Genomic DNA, 21642 nt, shown 5'->3' with positions numbered 1-21642 from the left:
ACACCTTAAAGCAGACATGTCCAAAGTCCGGCCCGGGGGCCAAATGCGGCCCGTGGTCAAATTTCATGAAACCTCTGTCATGAAATCAATAATGTCTGGCCCGAACACAGACTTAATGAATTGGTCAGCGGCACTGCAAACAGCATATGAAGTAGCTTACACACAAAATGCTGCCCCTCATTTACCCACTAAAAGGCAGCAGCACTTTAACCCTTTATTGCCAAATGTATCACATTTGATACAACTAAAATGTCATGATTTTGAGACTACCGTAATTTCCGGACTATAAGCCGCTACTTTTTCCCTTCATTTTGATACCTGTGGCTTATAGTCCAGTGCGGCTTATTTGTTGATTTTTTTTAGGTAACACTTTATTTGACAGCGGTGTCATAAGACTGTCATAAGATAATCAAAATTATGACATGACACTATCATGGACATTACTGAATGCTTATGTCATTAAGTGTCATTTGGCAAATTATGGCACTACCTCAAATTTTGGATCTTTTGCATCCATTCAAAAGTGAGATCATTTGCCGGATAACACTTAATGACATCTGTTATAAGCATTCAGGAATGCTCAGGACAGAGACATGTCATATTTATTAATGTGTAATGACAGTCTTATGGCACCACTGTCAAATAAAGTGTTAGCAAATACCATAACCAGCAATTGATGAAACAACTGGAACAGTAACTGAAGAAATATTTAGCACAGAACATGATTTTTGATTGTTATTTACATCCGTAGCGCTGCAATGCATGCTCAGAGGCATGTTGGAAGACAACAGTCAACAGCAGGTGGCAGCAGAGGTTGACTGTCTCTCCCAAGGGAGCAGTGATGGCCAAATGAAGCTTCTTGAAGCAATAAAGCTTTGCAGTAATTGGTTCAAAGTTTAATGATGGTTCATTTGGTCTTATGACAGTCAGTCGTATGAGCCGCTGTCAAATAAAGTTTTACCGGTTAATATCTTTTGGTGTAACTATCCCATGATCAGGCATGCAAACTGGCTAGGGGTGAAAAAGGTGACAAAGTAACATGGACACACGGCATGAGCGGAAAAGTGCATTTCATAGTGCAACCAGAGACATCTCGAATTAAACACAGTACATAATAATTTAACATATACAAGTCTAAATCTCTCAGCCTGAAATCAGAACATATAAGACACATTAAGTAGCATATTATACAAAATCTAAATTATAAAATATACAGTCTGTCCCATTTGCATTAAGCAGAGAACAACTGTACTCCCGTCTCTCACTTTTGTCAGTCATTTGTTGTCACGAGAAGAGAGTGGCGGTGATAGGTCTGGGTCATCGGACTAGAGCAGGGGTCCCCAACCTTTTTTGCACCACGGACCGGTGTTATTTGGGTCTTTTTTTCACGGACCGGTGTTCTGACAAATTTTGAACCCCATCAAAAATTGCAACGAAGATGTTATGCGCATGCACGTAACGTTAAACATACCTGCAAAATGCGCAAATGCAGCGATTCCAAAGTAAACACTACAAACTTTCTTGAAAGAAAGGAATATTAACTTACGTTTGATCATGGAAGGACTTGTGGAAAAGTTCTCCTCAGATTCATCCTGCCATGCGGGGCCGGATGTATGGGTGGGCCAGGGTGGGCACGGCCCACCCAGACGTGAGTCGTGCCCACCCAATAAAAATGTCGGGAATATCTATTGTAGCGTCACATTGGATATAGAGAACGCACGGAGAGTTGGTCTCACCTACTTTTTTATTGCACAATTAACGGTTACTGTTGGCCGCAACCACGCTGTTGTGAATTCCCTGCTGTGAGGGCTGGACAGCGAACTGCCTCGCTTTGAGACAACTGCGTTGTTGCACATGCGCAGAGTATTCTAAAAAGACCGCGGTTGAGGAAAAAAAGTTCGTCCTCGGCCGATAAGTAAGTTATAATGTTCTCCATATATACTGCAATCATATATGTGACGCTTGTGCTTATATCAGCACTCTTTATTATTGTTTGTAGTTCGTAGCACGTTAGCTCCGCTCGTAGCATTCTATTGCTAACGTAGCGCCTAGAGCGTGATAATATATGTACAAGTTGCACTGTATTGGATCGCTAAGGGTACATCCCGAAATTAATCCCATTCAATGTTCAGATTTGAGATCGCTGTCCATTGTGATGGTAGTTTTCTGATTCATTTAGCTACCTAGTGCTTAGCTTGCAGCTATAGCAGCCCTCTTGTTTGTGGGAATTGCCATTTATTATTGATGGTTAATTGCTTGTCCAATGTGGACATCTAGTGGTCATTTTTTGGATAACGCCTAGTTCGGTTTAGGCTGGAATTCATTCAATTCATTTTATTGTGAATTGTACATGTTATTTCACTATAATACGTTTATTGATGTTTTTCTTTATTTCTTTTTGATACACAAACCACACACTTTCAAATTAATGTCCAAATGCATTTAAACGGCTCAAAGGAATGAAAAAACTGTAATTTAATTTCATCAAACCAACTGAAGTTGCTGCATCTTCTCTGACCGGAGGATTAGGTCAATTATATTCAGCCGGCAATGTTTTCACCGACCCCCAAATCCTCACACACATCGAACAAGCATTCACCAAAACAAGCTGTTTTTCCAACCTCGTTTGTTATCCGCGCGCTTCCTCTCACTCCTCCAGACACATTCTCGCAGTCGGACATCCGGGCATTAATGACGTCACCAGCCACAACAAAGCGTCGCCATATTGATATGTGGGCAAAAACACGAGTCACAAGCAGTTGCTCTGTCCTGCATTGTAGTACAAACGCATTGAACTTTTGTCTTATTTGCGGTCTTTTTTTTCCCGTCGGAATGACTAAAAGTTGCCGTGTTGCGGGTTGTAACACAAGGAAGAGTTTGGAGCCGCATTTGAAATTCTTCATTCTTCCTCGTGAGAAAAAAAGGACAAGCAAATGGATGAAAGCAATTAATCGAGGAACAGTAAAAGAAGACTGTTCCGTGGACCATTCTCGCCAGTGGGAACCTAAATCCAGGCACAATTACATTTGCAGCCGACTGCTGCTCTGATCGGTCAATCGGTATATTATTGGCCTGGTGGAAATTGGTTATTTTGCATAAATACAGTAATGCTTGGAGGCGAATTACCGGTTACGGCAGAAATAATCACTCCGTATATACTACCAGTTTTCTTAGTTCCACACAGTACATATTCCACGTAATTGATGAAGGTCAACTTACTGGGTGACTTTATGAGGTAGTTGTAGATGTTTCCGAACTCCACTGCAGGCAATTCCTTTGGATTGTTTATCCAGCTATCAGCTGCGACTTTGTACGGGCAGATTTGCAGGCCAATACACGCTTATTTTAAGTTGCATCGCCTCCTCGCGTCTGTCGGCAGTGACTCGTGATAATAATAAGTCATGTTTAAGACGTCTTTATGAAAAAAAGACGCAAAACACAGCTGAAATATATGAATTTCAGACGTTTGTCTACGGATGTTTACCTGTGCGTGCCCCCATCTCAAAATGGCGACACTTTGCTATGCGAGATGACGTCATTGTGACATTAAGCCGACCGCGAGAATAAGTAGATAGATGAATGAAAAAAAACAAATAAACCCCCCAAAAATTAATGCAGCCTCAATGTGACACAAGCCAGTGTCCTACTTGTGCCAGTCCCAAGCCCGGAGAAATACAGAGGGTAAAAAAAAGCCTGCATTGGGGTGCCCACTCTGGTGGGTAATCCTAGATCCGGGCCTGCTGCCATGTAAGCTGCACACAACAGCTGCACACCGCGCTCACCATTAACAACTTCGCCTTGTCATTAAACATTGATTAAGAAGCCCGCTTCACAAAGATACGATGTTGGACATTGTAGCAAGGTTTTCAAAGCTCTTGTCGCGATGTCAGGATATTCCAGAATGACTTTAATCCAGAACCTCGGAAGAGTTGTTGTCTCAAATGTACGTTTAATAAGGTCGCCGTCATTTGCGATCTCTCTGTTTATTCACAAACGGGTCACGAATCCACTTCTTCGCAGTTTGTGGGTCTTCGAGGTTGTAGGCTCGTCAGGTGTCCTTTTCGCCGTAAAAATATCCTTTTCGTCCTAAAAATATCTCCAAAGACGTCCGTTTTCCAGTTATCTTCGCTCGTGTGGGGGCTAATTATTTTCGGGAACAAATGTGCTGCGCCCGCGGCCTAGTAATACGTTATTATCGAGGACAAGCGCACATAGATATATTATATACACAAACAAGATGTACTGCCTGCTGTCCAATCAATGGATTTCTGTGACGACATTCTAATCTATTCCGTAGTATTATATCTAGAGTAGACAGGGATATTGGTGTGTTAAGCAGGGGCACAGGGTTAGTTCGGCCAGAATGCGGTCGTTATTATTAGATTATTATTTCTGTGCGGCCCGGTGGCAAATGCGCACCGGAACCGGTCCGCGGCCAGGCAGATGGGGACCCTTGGACTAGAGTGTAGTTTTGAGCATGGACTACGGTTTTGAAGTTAACGGTTTCACTCGCTCGTTGACAGACACCCCCCCCCCCCCCCCCCCATCGCCCCATTTTTTTCTCCTCGGATCTACGTGATTCAGAAAAATGACCCATTTTGATTTCAAAACGGCGAAATTTCGCCGAAAGGTGGCAAGTTTGCATGCCTGCATGATACAGTGATGACAGCTGCGGCTTATAGTCCAGTGCGGCTTATCTATGAACAAATGCCGTTTTCGTGCCAAATTTGGTGGGCTGCGGGTTACAGTCAGGTGCGCCTTATAGTGCGAAAATTAGGGTAATTTAGAATTTTGACATTTCTTTTTGAAAAAAAAAAGTGATGGATGCAAGTCAACACATGCATCTGCAGGTTCCATGAGAGAAAAACACATGATTTAGGATGGATGCAAGTCAACACATGCATCTGCAGGTTCCATGAGAAAAAAAACCACATGATTTAGGATGGGTTATAGATATAGAGCGCTTATTACACATATTCATTTTGACTTTTGTTTTTACAAATTTGAAAAAAAGGTTTCATTAGGACCTTATTTTTCAAATTTAGGGATTCTCTCATAATTGCTTCATGTTGGAGGTATTTAAGGGCTAAGCAACATTAGTCCGTGTTACCCAATACTTCCATTTTCTAAAATAGTAACAATCAACAAAAAAAAGAAAGTTGACTGTGACGACCGACGCTTCAAGGATAGGTGGAAATTAGACCATTTCATCACTAAAATACGCATAAACTGTGTCTGCCTTATTTGCAAAGAGATGTCGCTGTTTTTAAAGATTTCAATGTGAGACGATATTACCAAACAGGACACGCTGACATGTACGACAAGATTACAGGGACGATACGCAGCAAGAAATTGAAGCAACTTGAAGCTGGTTTAATGTCACAGCAGCAGTATTTCGCAAAAGCCCGAGAGTCGAAAGAGAAAAAAATAATTAAGCAAATGTGACACACTGAATGGCTTGCTAAAATTTGCTTAAATATACTGTTCTACATAAAGGACGTCAGCCAAGATCGACCCCCACATTTTTACCACACCAAATCTGGACCCCTTTGCAAAAAGTTTGGACACCCCTGCTTTAAAGCAATAGTTAACACCTTGTACAAACGACTTTCATGTAAAATACAGTTGCACACAGTATTTAAGTATGCAAATCACGCATTTCTTGGACCTCCAATAACAGAGAAAATGTTAAAAACTATAATAACAATGCAAAGGGACACTTCATTGGTAGAGCCGACCGGCCAGATTACTGTCACCCTTTAAATTTTTTTTTTTTTTTTAAATGAGAAAAGTGTGTTTTTAAATTAATATTTTTTCTCAAACCCAAGGGTGAAAGTGGCTAGAATTTCTTGCCGGAACTCCCCGACGCGAAGGTCGGCACGGAGTCAGAAATTTTATTTATCCATTTATTATTTTCTTTCTTTTTTTTTTGGGTGGGGGGTGTCAAACCTCTTTAACTACTGAAATGCAAAGAAAACTGTTTTAGCACAGTTATTTCTGTGACACATACAAAAACTGATTTTCATTCAAAATTGTATTTTTCAATGATTTGCAAAATAAAAGTTAACAAAAACAGCAATAACCCTAACCTCCAGCTAATTATTTTGTATTGTCATTGTTCTGTCAGCTCATTGGTCTAAAAGCAGGAGAGGCGGGGGAATGAGTTTCTTTGCATGTTCTTGTAAAGAACCATACCAGTATTCATTCATTCTACAAATAAGACACCATTTTCAAGTTTCATGATAATATGGGACAAAGCGCATATTTGGGGAGATTCCCGTGTCACTTACAGTTATGTAACCCAAAATAAATCGGGAATGACACATAAATGCCCTAAAATCAACAGGAAATGACCCTGAAATACCCCAAAATCAATAGGAAGTGACAAACCCAACAGAAAATGCCCATATTTACTGTTTAACTGTATTACTCCAACACACCCACTATGAAATAGCATTTAAATCATAGTTTAAGAAAGCAAATATAATATATTTTATCTTATGAGTAGTTGGACTTGGATTGGAATTTGCAGCGCCAAGACGACGGGCAGAAAAGGGCAGGATGCCTGCTGACGACAGAAGCCCAACGCGCGCGTCATGCAGCTGATGAGGCGAGATTGACTAACGGAGCAAGACATCTACAAGTCCACGTCTGGACCACCAAATCCAGCCATCAGCTCTTCTGGGTGCTAACAATGGACAGTCCAAAACAATGCTGCGACATCCTGTCTTGCCACAAAGATAGCCTGGTAACAAGAAGACTCCATGGCTGATTATTGATTAACACTCAGGGCTCCTTTTGCGTTGAGGCTGACAAAATCTCCAACTCTGGTTGCCTTGGCAACAGTGATGCACGGACTCATCGGCCCGACCTGCAACTGAAAATTACCCGAAACAACACCCAAGCACTCCCTTCTCCTGGATCGTAGCCGCCTCCAGAGACTTCTAAAGACTAAATTCATTAGCTAGTGCTGTCTTTTCTCAGAAACATTTTTGTATACTTATTGTTTGTCGACCCTGAAGCCAGCTTTCCTCGTCCGGATCCATTTGCTGTTTTGCCTTGTATGATTGCTGTCGTCTTGGAAAAAATTGTCAACTTGTGTTTCGAAGCCTTTTTCCAACTTTTACAATGGCGTCAGTACAAGGCGTTAAAATTAAGGTGAATGCGCGGATTTTGGCCTTTTGGCCGGATTGTTGGGTTTCCGCAGTTCCGGGTCGTTGGAAGTGTGCTAGCGCGGTTCCGTCAGTTCGGCTGGCGTGATACCTGCAATCTGGCTTAAAGGTCAAATTCCACACGAAAAAACAGTTTAAAAAGGGGAAAAAAAAGTTTCAGGTTCAAAACCCATATCAAAACACTCAAATGACAAATACTTATATATAACAATAAGCATTTATTTGCATCCTTAAGTGATCGTCCTTTCATACATTTCAATACGGCCCTCAGAAAACTAAAATGGCCCCTGATACGAAAGAGGTTTTCACCTCTGCTTTAAGAAAACATACATAGGAATATTATTTCTTCATATTTTCATGAAGTCGTCTCATCCACTTCTAGCTTTCCGTCACAGTTAGCCTAGCACAAACAACCACTAGGTACACAGTTTAATGACATGTTAAGAAGACAGGAGACTAATAACTGACTAAGTTGTACTTGCTAGGGAGGAGGCGGTGTTACATTCACCTCACAAGTCCGCCTACCTTTCTACTAGTGCAATGAGTCCCAAGTGATCAACCAACATTTTTGCATGAAGACACCTTAAGTTCACCGTCTCTACTAGCCGTCTGAGGTAATCGGAGCAGAAGAATGAAGTGTTTTCCTTTCGCAGTAAACTACAAATACAATGGAAATAGTTGAAAAGTACAACCAAATTGTGCCTCTTAAGTCAAACAATAGTCGAAGCATTGTAACTTGGGATGTCAGCAAAGAGGTCCCCTTCACATTTTTCTTTGGCTTTTGCGTGTGAGATAACCACCGAACCAGAATCGGACTTTCCTGCATGGTCAGTCGGCTTTGAACATCACTCAGTGACTTTATCGTGGGTGAGTAGTTTTACTACTGTTTGAGTAGGTAAGTTATTTGTCATTATGTTTTTGATGACCACTTAAAAACTAAATTTTAAAATGAGAACAACTCGGAAATGAACCTGGAACAGGATTCGTTCCACTTTGGACGGTCACAGCAATATTTGTGCTTTCCATCTTAAAATAGAGGCCATTGTCTAAGAAAATAAAAAAAAAAGTTAAAAAAATTATACTAGCATGTCATTCAGTTGAATGAGAAACTGACTCAAAACTTTTTACTGTTTGTGTAGTATCCGATAAATTACTGTCGCACCGATACCTATGTTTGGTTCCTGATTAAGATTCCCGGCTGAGTGGTATTGGCCAATATTGGACCAATACCACAAACATGTGTTTACAAAATATTTTTTTTCCTGAATGTTAAGTATTTCTATCATGAGTTGGTCAGACACTACTTAAAGCAACACTAGGTAACCTTTCAACCTTTTTAAAATGTCATTTGTGATTGTAACATGGGTTAAGATTTCTTCCCCACACACCCTGAATGCACCACGTCACATGACAAGTCACATTATACCAATTAGCCAATCACCAGCCACACTGTTCTTAACAGTCATATGCTATTAATTAGCCACAACTGAATTCATTACCCTATTTCTATTCATCCAACACAGCTGCTTGAAACAAAATGTTGTTTAATCCATCTGACGGCGACTGGGAGATTTTTGATTGACTGATGATTTTACGACACTGTGCGGGTGTGCGCTGGTCCCCATGGGAAATGCAGCGCTGGTCTTCATTGGAAACGGAGTCTTCCTTAAGGCAAAACACTACCGCTTTTGGTCACTAAAATCGACCGAAAAGTTACCAAGTGTTGCTTTAATTCACTGTCTGCCAATGACGGCCCTAGACGTCCAATCCATTTGAAGTGGTTAGGCAGGCAAGTTTTGTTCATAAGTACAGTTTGCTTCAAGTACAGTGCATATTTTTATTGTTGAGAGATTATTTGTAGTATAACATGTCTGTATAGCTCGTGTATGTAGCTAATGCTAAGTTCTGTGCTGTTCTATGCAATGGTCAGCGAGAGCAACATATCGGGCGGATGGGTCTCGCCTGCATTTTTGGGTGAAAATTTTGGTTAAAAAAAAAAAAAAAAAAAAAATGCAACCTACGAGTGAGATCATACGGTTGATATTAGCTTCTTAGCTCAGCTATATCTTGCTCAAGGAGACTTCAATAAGGTCACCAGGGTGAAGGACCTAACCCACAACCTCAAGGTTAGCTCAGCTATATCTTGCTCAAGGATACTTCAACAAGGTCACCAGGGTGAAGGACCTAACCCACAACCTCAAGGTTGTTGGAGAAAGACTACTCTACCATTGAGACACACCCGGTAACTTTTCCTCATCATCATATATGGAAGCCCTCAAATTCCTCTATCACTTTCAAACACTTATCTCCTTTTAGCATGGTCCTTACAACACCCTCTTGAGGTCGCATGACGACATTGTTGTGAAAGACAAAATGGCTGCACGACTTGAACAGTATCAGCTTCCACCATGATGTGGATCTTTATTTCTTCCTTGGGCAAGTTTTGTTCGTAAGTACTGGTTGTCTAAAGTACAGTGCAGTACCTCTACTTAAGAACGTCTCTACATACAGAATTTACAGGTTAAGACACGCTTCAACGGGAAAATATTGCCTTTTGCTAAGAGATTTCAGGATACAAAAAGCCATTTAGTACGTTTTGGTACATTTTTATGCAATATAAAAGATTTATTCCTGAAGTTTGGGGGGGTTCAGAACAATCAGGGCATTTTTCTCTATTTACACAAATTTCAAGTTAAACTACTTCCAGAACCAATTAATTTCATAAGTAGAGGTAACACTGTACATATTTTTTGTTGTTGTACGAGATAATGTATTTATTTTTTAAATTAGACATTTGTTGATTATTTTCAGCGTAACTTGTCCGTATAGTTAGCGTACATAGCTAATGGTAAGTTGTATGCTTTTTCAGTTTTATGACTGTTTAAATTGGACAATGGTTAGAGCAAGGATAGCTCATCGGGAGTATCAGTCGCACCTGCATTTTCGGGTGAAAATATTGGTAAAGAAATGCAACCTATACGAGAGTATATATGGTCGATATTATGTTGCTAGCTTAGCTATATCGGTTTTGAACTTTGGTGAATACATATTAATCTCATGGGGTTCGGTACCTTTAGCGAGGTTAATTACCACTGTACTAGAGTCTCAGTGATCGCATAATATAGCCTTTGCTTATAAAACAGCAATATGAACTTTACTGTAGTGATATACTGTATTTGACTTTGCACTACTCCTTATGGTAACGAAGGATATTTTTGAGAATTTTACTTATCTCCTCATTGGCTGCCATTGATGGCGCTAGACGTCCAATCTATTTGAAGTGGGAGGGTTAGCAGCTCACGCACTACCTACCCTCCCACTTCTAAGGGATTGGACGTCTACTCCGGATAAACTCATTTCAAGAGTTTTAAAGCGGAAGTTCAGAATTTTTGACATTAGGCTTATTCTTCAAGTTAGCGGGGGGTTAATTAGTTGGCGGAGTAGATTTCAACAAATTTCGTGCAGTTCGTTATTTGTTAGTTTCAGGGCTTCAGAGAGGCTAAGCTAGCGCGAGTCAATGGGGCCAATTTAGTATGACAACAAAAGATACAGATCTACGAACAGATCCAACCTAGTCAAATACATTCAAAATGCAGATCATTTTTCCAAAACAGCCAATGTACTTTTTTTTTTTTTTTGATGCGTAATATGACCACAATAGAGAGGAGTGCTTCGGCCACTCGTGCTCACGCTGCATTCGAGGAAGGTGGGAAGTCGCGGACTTATCCTGCTCAGAGGGTACAAGTTGTGACCTCAAAGCGTTCCAAACGAATGTAAACAGCAAAGATTGCGACAAGTAGTTTATTTTAGCCATCAAAAAACATTTTGACCTCCAGCAAACTTGCCCTCTCGTAAGCGATCAAATAGTGGAGGCGTTCCAATGATGTTTTTCCAGATCGGAGGTTGGAAACTCTTGTCTTCCCACCTTCCTCGAATGCAGCAACAGTTTGCCGAGTTAACTGACGGCCGGCAACCTGGTGAACTGTGCATTTAGAGGCTGTGGAAACTAGTGACGGGATCTGTCGTTCACTTGAGTAAACGAATCCATTCCGGTTCGTTCAGTAAAACGATTCGTTCAAACGAATCGTTCAACGAATCGTTCGCCCCCCTCATCTCCCTCCCCACCCAAATGAATCGTTCGGTTAGTGAACGGGAAGTGACGTTGCCGAACGAATCACCAAAGACCGCTTCGCAGTATAACTGAACGGGAAGTGACATTGCTTGGTCGCTCCCTCTCTTGCACATTGACCACTCGTCGTAGTTTCAGAAATGAGTGACAGGCGATATCATTCTGCTCTCAGAGACAGCCTCGTCTCCCTCCCGCTGCTGCAAAAGCGAGGGAGAACTTCCGCGTCGTCTGTCCTAGTTTTATGGGCTCAAAGTCATGGCTCGTGCTTGCATTTCGAATTAGGACACGGTTAAACATTTTCCTTTTGAGGGGGAAGTCGGGGTTTGGGGTCGGGGGCGCACGGACTTTCTTTAGCATGATCTTGCTCACATATACAATGCTGCTGCTAACAGCCAACGCGGCATGCCTGCTGTCACGAAAATAAAAATAAATCGAAAGTTTAATTTCTAATTATGGAACGGCCAACACATCATATTAACCTCTCGCTCTGTTGTATTTTTGTTTTTTATTATTAAGATGATCGTTTTGAATTTTTGCACTGGTATTAATAAATAAAATAATCCGGTCAGCTCCCCTGTCGTCCCCGCATCTCAGATCGTCAAATGCTGACGAGAAATAATTGTTTGCTTTATGATTTCGCCTTTCTACTCTCATTAGTCTGTTAAGAAAAATGTAGACATATTGCGACATCTCCCGTGTCCGCGCGCTTTGTTTTTGGGGCGCTTGAGTAGCACATGATGGACGGATTGACATAATTTGTCAAACCAACCGACACCCTCTGACACGAAAAAAAAAAAAAAAAACACTCGGAAAAAATTGACATGAATATACAGTTTCATTGCAAATCAGTATTATGGTGATCATACTAAATATTATTTTTTTTCTGTGCACATATGAGGTACATATCGCTGCCATGAAGCCTCCATATAGTGACAGTTCTCTGCCCGCTTCACTGCCGTCACGCGACCGCAGCTCAGGTTTTGCTTGCCTCGCAGCTACGCGTGTTTTAAATTACTGTAAATTTGATAGTATATCGTCATAGGCACAGTCCCGAGTCTGTTGAGAAAAGTAGAACACTAAACCATGCTCGCTAGATTTGTGTGGTGTTTTTGTCTTTTTGAGCAGCATTTGATAGGCTCCACGTTAACAAATATGTGACAAAGTCGTTTCCTTTCATTTTATGACTCGTTCACCGCATAGTCATTACTGGAAAGTCAAGTTAGCAGCAAGCTAGGTCAGGAACCGGAGGACCGAATCACTGAACGGGAAGTGACAAAACTCAGTCTTTCCCCCCTGCCTGCACGCTGGCTGCTTATTGGCCACACGTGGAAATGAGTGACATACGCCATGATTCTGTTTCCGCTCCCTCCCCTGCCCGCGATGAGGCTGGCGTCTGATTGGTCGTGTGCGATGTCAGAAGACGCTGCCGCTTGCTCAACGCCCTCCCACGCAGCGAACAAGCGCCACCAACTTCATAGAACGAATCAGTGCAGATGGTGATTAGTTCGGTCTCGTTCACCCAAACAATTTGTTCAAAAAGAACGAATCGTTCGCGACCGATACAACACTAGTGGAAACAGACAGAAGCAATTCTTGACATGCAATGGTAACTTTCAATAACTTTATCCTGAAAACATAGCCAACATTATTGATTGTAAGGGCCTTCGATGATTTTCTTGTATGCATAATGTTGTTTTTTTATTGCCATGCTAAGATGACCCAAATGACTCGCACTAGCTTAGCCACTCCGGAGCCCTGAAGCTAACAAATAACCAACAAACTACACAGATTTTTTAAAAAGTCAACTCCACCAACTGATAAAACCCTCGATAACTCTAAGACTAAGCCTGATGTCAAAAATTCTGAACTTCCCCTTTAAGTTTTTAAGATCCGCTTGATTGGATTTCTATCATTTTTGATTAAATTGGATAGCTTCATTTATAAAGCAACCGGGTTCGTCTTTTACCGTTAATGTCAGCCAGTGAGTTATTTACTTTCAATTCCCATTAAAGACTTTCCAATTTGGAACACAGTGATCCAGAATTTACCAATTTAACTTACCAGAAAGTTCAACCCTTTTGCAAAAATAACCACACCATACTTCCTCGTGCATAGAATCCGACTCGGCCGGAAGGGAACGGCGTGTCGACAGGCAGGATTTTCCAACTCTCGAGAGGTCAGTAAGGTCGCCGGCTCTTTAACTCTGAGTAAACGAGTCCCTCCGCCGAGATGGCGTCTCCGAGCCCGACCGTCCGAAGCGGTTGCTTGCACACCAGCACCGGCGTCATGTGGAACGTGACGTTTCCCCGCCGCCACGCCGTCACCGGAGCCGCCGGGTCGAGCGACAGCGCCACACGTGGCTCCGAGTGAGAACTGTGAAATCTCAGCGGAGCTTTGAGCTCCACTTTAGCGGCGTCCACGGCGCTGCTGCCGCACGCCTGGCTGCTGGCTACGCGCGCACCGGCCGTCACCGCCGCCGCCTGGTTGGCCCAGTAGCCGTCCACCGTGGCTAGCACGTGGTAGGCCAGCGTGTGGAAGTGGACGCGGGTAAGGTCAGCCTCTGACGAGGGGTCGCTTCGGCCGTGGCGTTCCAAGATCCACAGGAGGATGTCGCTGACCTGGCCCACGTCGGGGACGCCGTTCCACGCCGCCAGCTGAGCGTGAGGTCCGCCGCCGGCCTGCGAGAGGAACAGTAGCTCCTGCTCGTTCAGCCCGATGGAGCTGACAATGGGCATGACCTGCTAACAGGAAGACACAAAGACGGCGTGGGATACAGTCAGTCAACATGGATTGTACAAGGAATTTAGACTACCATTGACGGCAATAGACGTCCAATCTATTTCAACCGGGAAGGGCTGCCAGAGAGTAATCGCTGACAGTCTTCTCAGTGAAAAATTACTCTGGGAAAGCATCTCATATATCAAAGTGTGCCTTTTTTGTTGCTAAACCCATAGATTAAAGCATTTTAGACATTCTAAACATTGTGGAGATGTTCATTTGCCCCTTCCAGTCAACATGGAACGGACATCTTAGCACGATCCATGGCAGCCAGTGAGTCCGCTATAATGACTACATTTTGAGAATTCTTGACTAAAACTAGACGAAGACACATTTTGATATATGACAAAGACTAATAAGTATTTTCGTCCAAAAGATTAAGACGAAAATTAAAATGGCTGACGAACACTGATTAGTAGTCATTATTTATTTTTTCGTAGAAAATATTAGTGGTGTCAACAATAAGCGATGCGGCGATGCATCCCGATGCAGGGCATGGAAGATTCGATTCGATGCGGGCAACAAGCCGAATCGATTCAATATATGTACGCTAAAAAATTTTCCCTGCGCAATTCCGGTGATGCAACAGATTTGGTTTCTCCATTTGTATTATTATTCTCATGTTTCATTTTTTACACACCGCATAACTCTGGTCAAGTTTCCCACCAACCTCGTAGAAGCCAAAATGTCTCCAGATGTCTGCTTTCAATGTCTTAGGAGCATCAATAATCTTTCTCGCTCCCTCTTTCTCAGCTTCAGCCATTGTTATGTTATGTCCTATCTCTTAGAGGTTAGATCTTGTGCCCGAACCCGAACGGGTCGGGCCCAAAATGTTAAGCATTCACATTCGGGTCGGGTCGGGCTAGCGCGCGGGACTAATAAATTATAAAAAAAAAAAGAAAACAAAGGGATAAAACAGAGAGCAGGCTCTCTGTATCGTGCATTGGCTTGTGTACGCACATGAACGCAGTGGCGCCGCCTGCTTTTTCTTCTCCTCCCGCTGTGGCGCTTGCAATTCGTTATGAAAGACACTTTTACTGTATTTATGCACACAAAGGCAACAGAAATGTGATCCTTTTGAATCTTCTCCTCTGTGTGTCTGCAAAACCGTAAGTTGTTTTTTTTTTATATTAAACTTTCCCAGCGTTATTTCGTTATGTAAATGCTTTTGTAATGATCAAAAAAATATGTAGACTATTTAAACATTAAGAAAACTTGTGTTTTTTCTAGAGATGCACGATAATATCGGACACCGATAATTATCGGCCGATAATGGCAATTATGACGTCACACAGATAATCCAGATAAAACCAAATTCAACCGATAATGCAATCCGATAATTATATACTTTGAAATATTTTAATTGATTCTAACATAAGCTCTTTTGAGTTAAATGTAATTCCTACTTTGGCCTGCGGATGACGCATGTTGCGTTCTGACGGCGAAGAGTGGAGGCGCCACAGAGGAAGAAATTACTTTTCCTTTGCTGTGGAGTAAAAACAGCTTGTAGCTCAACTCATGTCCTCTACTCTGTCATCACAGGTTGGTTAAAACTCTGCATCCGTTTAGCATATATTATTAATGTTAGAAAGGGTTTGGGATAATAATATACGGTGTGAAAAGCAAAAAAAACGATGTTTATTGAGCGTTTTGGAGTCAAACGGGATGGTGTTGTATGCTAACCTGCGGAGCTAACGGCCTAGCGTAGGAAGATGATGATGTAGCATACCCTAGCGGAAACCAGTCGGTACATGTTAAAAATGGTTGTTACATACAGATGTACAGTGGTACCTCTACATACGAAGTTAATCCGTTCCAGGACCTTGTTTGTAAGTCGAAATGGTCGTATGTCAAGCAGGATTTTCCCATAGGAATACATTATAATTCCATTAATTCGTTCCACAGCCCAAAAACCTGCACTAAATCCTTAAAAAATACTGCTGGTACTATTACAAATGGCAATTACATATAGCAAAACAAATAAATAATAAATAAAAATCGGATTAATAATATAATAATAATAATAATTCCTGTAATAGTGTAACGAAACGGGTACTAATAAGGCGGACGTTTTTTTCTGTACCTGAAGGCACCGCGGGGCTGACATGACAAAGAGGGAGGGGAGCGGGTGAGAATTTACTTTCGCTTTCAATGCTTTCTTGAGAACATCGTCAATTGCGGCAGACAGCAGGCGTTTTGTGTTGAATAAGTTGTGAAAGAAATGATGAAAACGTGGCGAAGCTGGCGATTTCTCTGGAGATGTTACCACAATAAGAATTGTCAGTTTAACTTATAAAGACTGGCGAACGATGGTCAGAGGAGGACCGTGGAGATGTATTGTTGAGCCATTTCACCCCACGCTCATATTTTTCTGACATTTGCATCTTCATTTAGAAGGTAAGCGTCAACTTTTTCCTTGTTTCACCACCTGTACCAACCTTTTCTGAAACCTGTGTTGATTTGTCACACAAGAAAATCCGCCGTGCATTTGTCTGCGGTGCTGCCATTGTCGTCGTATTTCGAGCATGTCGTCGGATGTAGAAACAAATGGCGAGTCAAATTTTACGTCGGATGTCGAAAAGTTCGTGTGTCGAAGCGATCGTATGTAGAGGTACCACTGTATTAACAATATCCATTCTCCAATGTATAAATATGCTTCATATGTTGAATTTAAAAGCAAGGTACACATTTTATTGTGTATTTATATATTTAAAAAATGTGTATGCTAATGGTTGAAATTTTTAATGGCCATTTGGACTTTCTGGACCTTTGGAGGCCATTTCTTTTGTTAACTTCTGTTGTGTACATATATGTTTGTAAAAGAAATTACTTTTCCTTTGCTGTGGAGTAAAAACAGCTTGTAGCTCAACTCATGTCCTCTACTCTGTCATCACAGTCACACTACAAGTCCAATTGGTTCACCTAATTTGCCCCTCTGAACCCCAGAGGAGCAACAATTTGATTTAGCCTCCAAATGTGCGCAATCAACAGTTTTGTCCAATTCTGCTAGTTTTAAGTAGATGTTTTTGCAGTGTAGTAATGTGATATATGTTAGGGATGGCTTAGTTTTAAGGCATTTTTGTGCAACTTGGGTGTTTACTCTCGAAGTAATTGTTGCCAAAAGCTTACCATTACACAATGTCATTGCCATTGTTTAGATGTTGGAATTTACTACTTGTTCACATTTGATGTGGAAAAAAATAGCACTAAATTACATTTTTGCACAGTAACATTTGATCTTTGTATACTTTAAAATTTTACTTATATATTTGAATAAAATTATCGGCGTGACATTATCGGTTATCGGGTGGAAGGGGCAGGAAATTATCGGTTATCGATATCGGTTGAAAAATGTATTATCGTGCATCACTAGTTTTTTCTGCCAACTCGAAGAAATGAAAATAAATTGCTGCTGCTGTTTTTTTCTTCCGCGTCACTCCAAAAAAATAATAAAATAAAAAAATTGGATTTTTCGGCCTGGGCCTGCAAATGTAGTTGATTGATCGAGCTCGGGGCGGGTTGGGTTTCAATACCAGCGGGCCGTGTCGGGCTGGATTTTTTAGGCCCGATCTAACCTCTACTATCTCTCTGCTCTCTCGATTGCAAAAAACTGATATTTCCTCATGTTGAAACAGATTGTTATGGCTGCTAAAATGCTGCTGCACTTCATTTTAATTCATTACTTTTTATTGTTATGTCGTAGTTACTGATTGCATTTCTAAGTTGATTGCACATATGTAGTGGGCTAGGCCTACATTTTACTTTTTTTCTACATTGCAATTTAGTTGATGTTTTGTTTGCAACTGAACTGACCCCTGGATTGATATTGCGATAAAGATGCTGCTGCAATATTTTCTTCGTTTTCTTTAATATTTACTTGAATATTTTTATTGATGGGTCGTTGTGACTAAAATACAGTGACTGTTATTAGTGATTTTGCACAGGATTTCAGATGTTGCACTGTGTGAAAGGCTGCTACTGTGTGTAAAAAAAAAAAAGAGAGAAAGCCCTGGTCTCATCCAAAGCACTAATTAAATGCTGTGATGTTTTTTTTTTTTTTTAAATATATATATCTGAAAATATTTTCATTTGACTACAACCAGGAGTGACACAAGAGCCAATAAAAAGTTGTTTAATGTCTGACCGCTTGTGTTGCCTCATGAGTCACGAAAAATATGCTTTGCTTTATAATTTTAATGCATCCCAGGCTTTAATGCATCGCAATGCATTGCCGAATCGAACCGAGTCGAATCGTGACCCTCTGAATCGAATCATGGCCCTCCGAATCGTAATCGAATCGAATCGTGAGGGCAGTGCCGATGCACACCTCTAAATAATAAGTACCACCGTATTTTCCTGACTATAAGTCGCACCTGAGTATAAGTTGCACCAGCCATAAAATACCCAACAAAGAGGAAAAAAACATAAGTCGCACTGGAGTATAAGTCGCATTTTGGGGGGAAATTTACTTGATAAAATCCAGCACATAGAACAGATATGTCATCTTGAAAGGCAATTTAATATAAAAATACAATAGAAAACAACATGCTGAATAAGTGTACAGTATGATGTTACATGATGCATGAACAACGAAATGCGAATAAAATGTCCTCACCAGGACGCTATGGCTCGGTCCTGGCTATAGACCCTACCCACGTGACGTCACAACTCCTTCCTCCTGACTGGTGCCGCCCAATTGTCCGTCAACACATCATGTTTCCCTGTTACGGCTACGTACATTCCTCCTATTTACGACGTGTTTTTCTGCTAGTTAACATTAATAATCAAAATGGTGAAGGCGTGTGTGGCGGTCGGTTGCAATAACAGAGAAGATAGACGGAGAAGACGGAGAGACTTGAAGTTCTACCGGATTCCGAGAGACCCGGAGAGAAGAGCGCGAGATGGGCTGCTGCAATTCGACGAGAAAACTGGGCTCCAAACGATTACCACAGATTATGTAGTAGTCATTTTATATCTGGTAAGATGCATTCAATATATATTTAGAGGGTTTTGGGCTGACAACCACAATTAAGATCATTGCTAGGCTAATCGCCGACAACATACACGTATGTATGTAGTGAGAGTGCTATCGCTAAACCATATAAACATTAAAAGCCCTAACTCCATTGACAAACGACATGAAATACATTAGACTTGACAGTGGATGTTAGCAATAACAAAAGATTTTGAATTGAAAATTTCGTAACTCACCTTTCCAAGCACAAGATAGATTCCTGCCGAATTTTCGTGGACGAGGACCTGTTTTACCCAACCAGCAACGAAGTATTTATAAGCCTCCAAGCTCTTAAAGTTTTTCAAACTTTCGTGAGAATAGGCTGATTTTGTGTGGACAGGATAGTTGTACAGTTCAGGGTAGCTAGCAGATGTCAGGCAAATACGGCGGAGACAGCGGGTCGAAAAACATCGATTTAGGCATCAAATATGGATCTGGCGAATGGATAAACTGAAGCTTTTCCACATAACGCCTTTTATGCAACGCATCAAGTTAGTTTACGGCATCCGAAAGCACCGGGTCTTCCATGAAATGCATTATAAATTGCTCGATCAATTGAGACCATTGATAACACAGACACAAAATGACGGACAAGTGGGCGGAACCATACAGCGAGCACGTGATTTTGTGACGTCGGTGGGTAGGGTCTATACAGCGAGGTAAACTCCAAAATGACGATGCTGGACGTCCGTATAATTTGCTGAATCAATTTCGTCCTCGATACCAAACAGGTTCACATCAACGTAAATAAATGATCATTAGCTGCTATTACAGCAATGACACAAATGGTTAGCATGCGTTCGCTAGCATTAGCACATTGTTCAAACAACCACACAACTGGCTCTACGTGTCTGATCGCGGGTGGAAAACACACAACAACAACAGAAAAGATGATACACACAGGTGTTGCCTCTGTAGAACTTTTTTACAAGCATAAACAATGAACGTCGGCTCGCAGCCGTGTCTCTCTCACCCACTCGCTCAGAGACGTTGCGGAGCTGTCCGTCTTCTTCTGGCGTGTGAGCATTCTTCGCGTAAACAAGTGTGAGTGCGCCCCCACGTGGGCGTGAAAGCACCACAAACGAAAAGCATGCATTTCAATATAAAAAAGTCAATAATTAAAAACACATTGCCAAAGGCAGATCCGAACGTGGTCATAGCTATTAAGAGTTATTCAGATAACTATAGCATAAAGAACATACTAAAAAGTTCACCAAACCATCAGTGTCACTCCAAAACACCAAAATAACATGTGAAATAATATCATAATGTGTTAATAATTTCACACATAAGTCGCTCCTGAGTATAAGTCACATCCCCCAGCCAATCTATGAAAAAAATTGCGACTTATAGTCCGAAAATATGGTAACCTAAAATCAACTTTGACCAATAATTGCCCCAAAACAGACAGAAAGTGACGCAGAATTGCACCAAAATCATTAGGAAGTGACCCGGAATTACACCCAAATCAAAAGGAAGTGACTTGAAATCCACAGTCTATTTATTCATTTATTTATTTTAAACCTGTCCTGTTCAGCTGTTTGACACAGAGAATGGAAGTCTAAGTGCCCGGATTCTGAACAGTTAGTTAAAATCCACAGTTTATTGACCACCATTAACACATTCCCAAGCAATTTCTCCAGGAACTGCATTTTTTATTTTTTTAAGCCGTTTCGAACATGTACCTCCTGCATGATGCTGTTCATGTAATCTTTGTCCGTCATGCTAGCCAGCTCCAAGTGGATAGGGATGTCCTTACGAATGTCCGATATAGATGCCACCGCCTGCCAGTAAGAGATACAGTCAATTAGGGCTGAACGATATTGGAAAAACTGACATAGCAACTGTTTGGGATTTGCAGTATAAAGTGGGGAGAACAAGTATTTGATACACTGCCAATGGGTTTTCCCATTGACTGTGTATCAAATACTTGTTCTCCCCACTGTATATATATTGCGATATTAAAACTAGAAGAGTTTTCAACAGACCACTTGAATATCTCTGTTTGGGTGACTAACTATGAGCACATTGTATTCATTAGAGATGTCCCGATCCGATCACAGGATTGGAAATCTGTCCTATTGCGCCATTTTTTTAGAGGATCGGAATCAGGTGAAAAGAATCGGGTTTTTTGTTTTTCTGCTTCATGGTCGTACAGTCTCTCACCCCCTCTCCTGTTAAGCAGTGCAACCAAAGTGTTTTTCTTCGTCACCAGTGCAGCTGGTGTTTGGTACTTAAAGCAGTAATGTGAAGTAATTTCATAACATGCCAAATAGGGTCACAATTAAAGTAATTAAACATTGTCCAACAAATAAAGCATGAAAAAATTAATTTATATGTTGTATATTTTACAAAATAATCGCGTTTCCGAAGTTCGAGCCTGAAAGGGGACGAACCCGGAAGTGATACGTCACACCGGGAACAGCGATGGCAGCTCCATACATACGGCCGCCATACAAAGCCCTTCAAACAATGATTCAAACAGCGATATAAGCTATAGATCGAGCGCAAGGGAGGAGATCCAAGTTTTTGAAGAGTTGGAGGAAGAA

The 21642-nt window shown here is 41.3% G+C and overlaps 1 protein-coding gene across 4 annotated transcripts in view; it reads right to left on the bottom strand.

Moving 5' to 3' along the window:
• Nucleotides 1-7339: 7339 nt before the first annotated feature.
• The window catches only part of adpgk (ADP-dependent glucokinase), a 37050-nt gene continuing 22747 nt past the window's right edge, over nucleotides 7340-21642 (bottom strand). Inside the window, exons 7-9 of one of the 4 annotated variants that reach the window (XR_009063290.1) lie at nucleotides 20779-20877; nucleotides 13363-14042; nucleotides 7340-11169 (exon numbers count right to left, since the gene is read on the bottom strand). Coding sequence is in view for 1 of the 4 variants with exons in the window: in XM_057837214.1 (XP_057693197.1) it covers nucleotides 13479-14042; nucleotides 20779-20877 (663 nt within the window). In the remaining 3 variants the exon portion in view is untranslated. Of the gene's footprint in view, nucleotides 11170-11263; nucleotides 14043-20778; nucleotides 20878-21642 lie in introns of those variants that run through there. The other 3 variants (XR_009063289.1, XR_009063291.1, XM_057837214.1) reach the window with 3 other exon arrangements.

Source organism: Corythoichthys intestinalis, chromosome 5 (genome assembly GCF_030265065.1).
Source record: "Corythoichthys intestinalis isolate RoL2023-P3 chromosome 5, ASM3026506v1, whole genome shotgun sequence".
Lineage (NCBI taxonomy): Eukaryota > Metazoa > Chordata > Actinopteri > Syngnathiformes > Syngnathidae > Corythoichthys > Corythoichthys intestinalis.
Note: the sequence above shows the minus strand (reverse complement) of the source record. Positions and strands in the feature narration are given on the sequence as shown.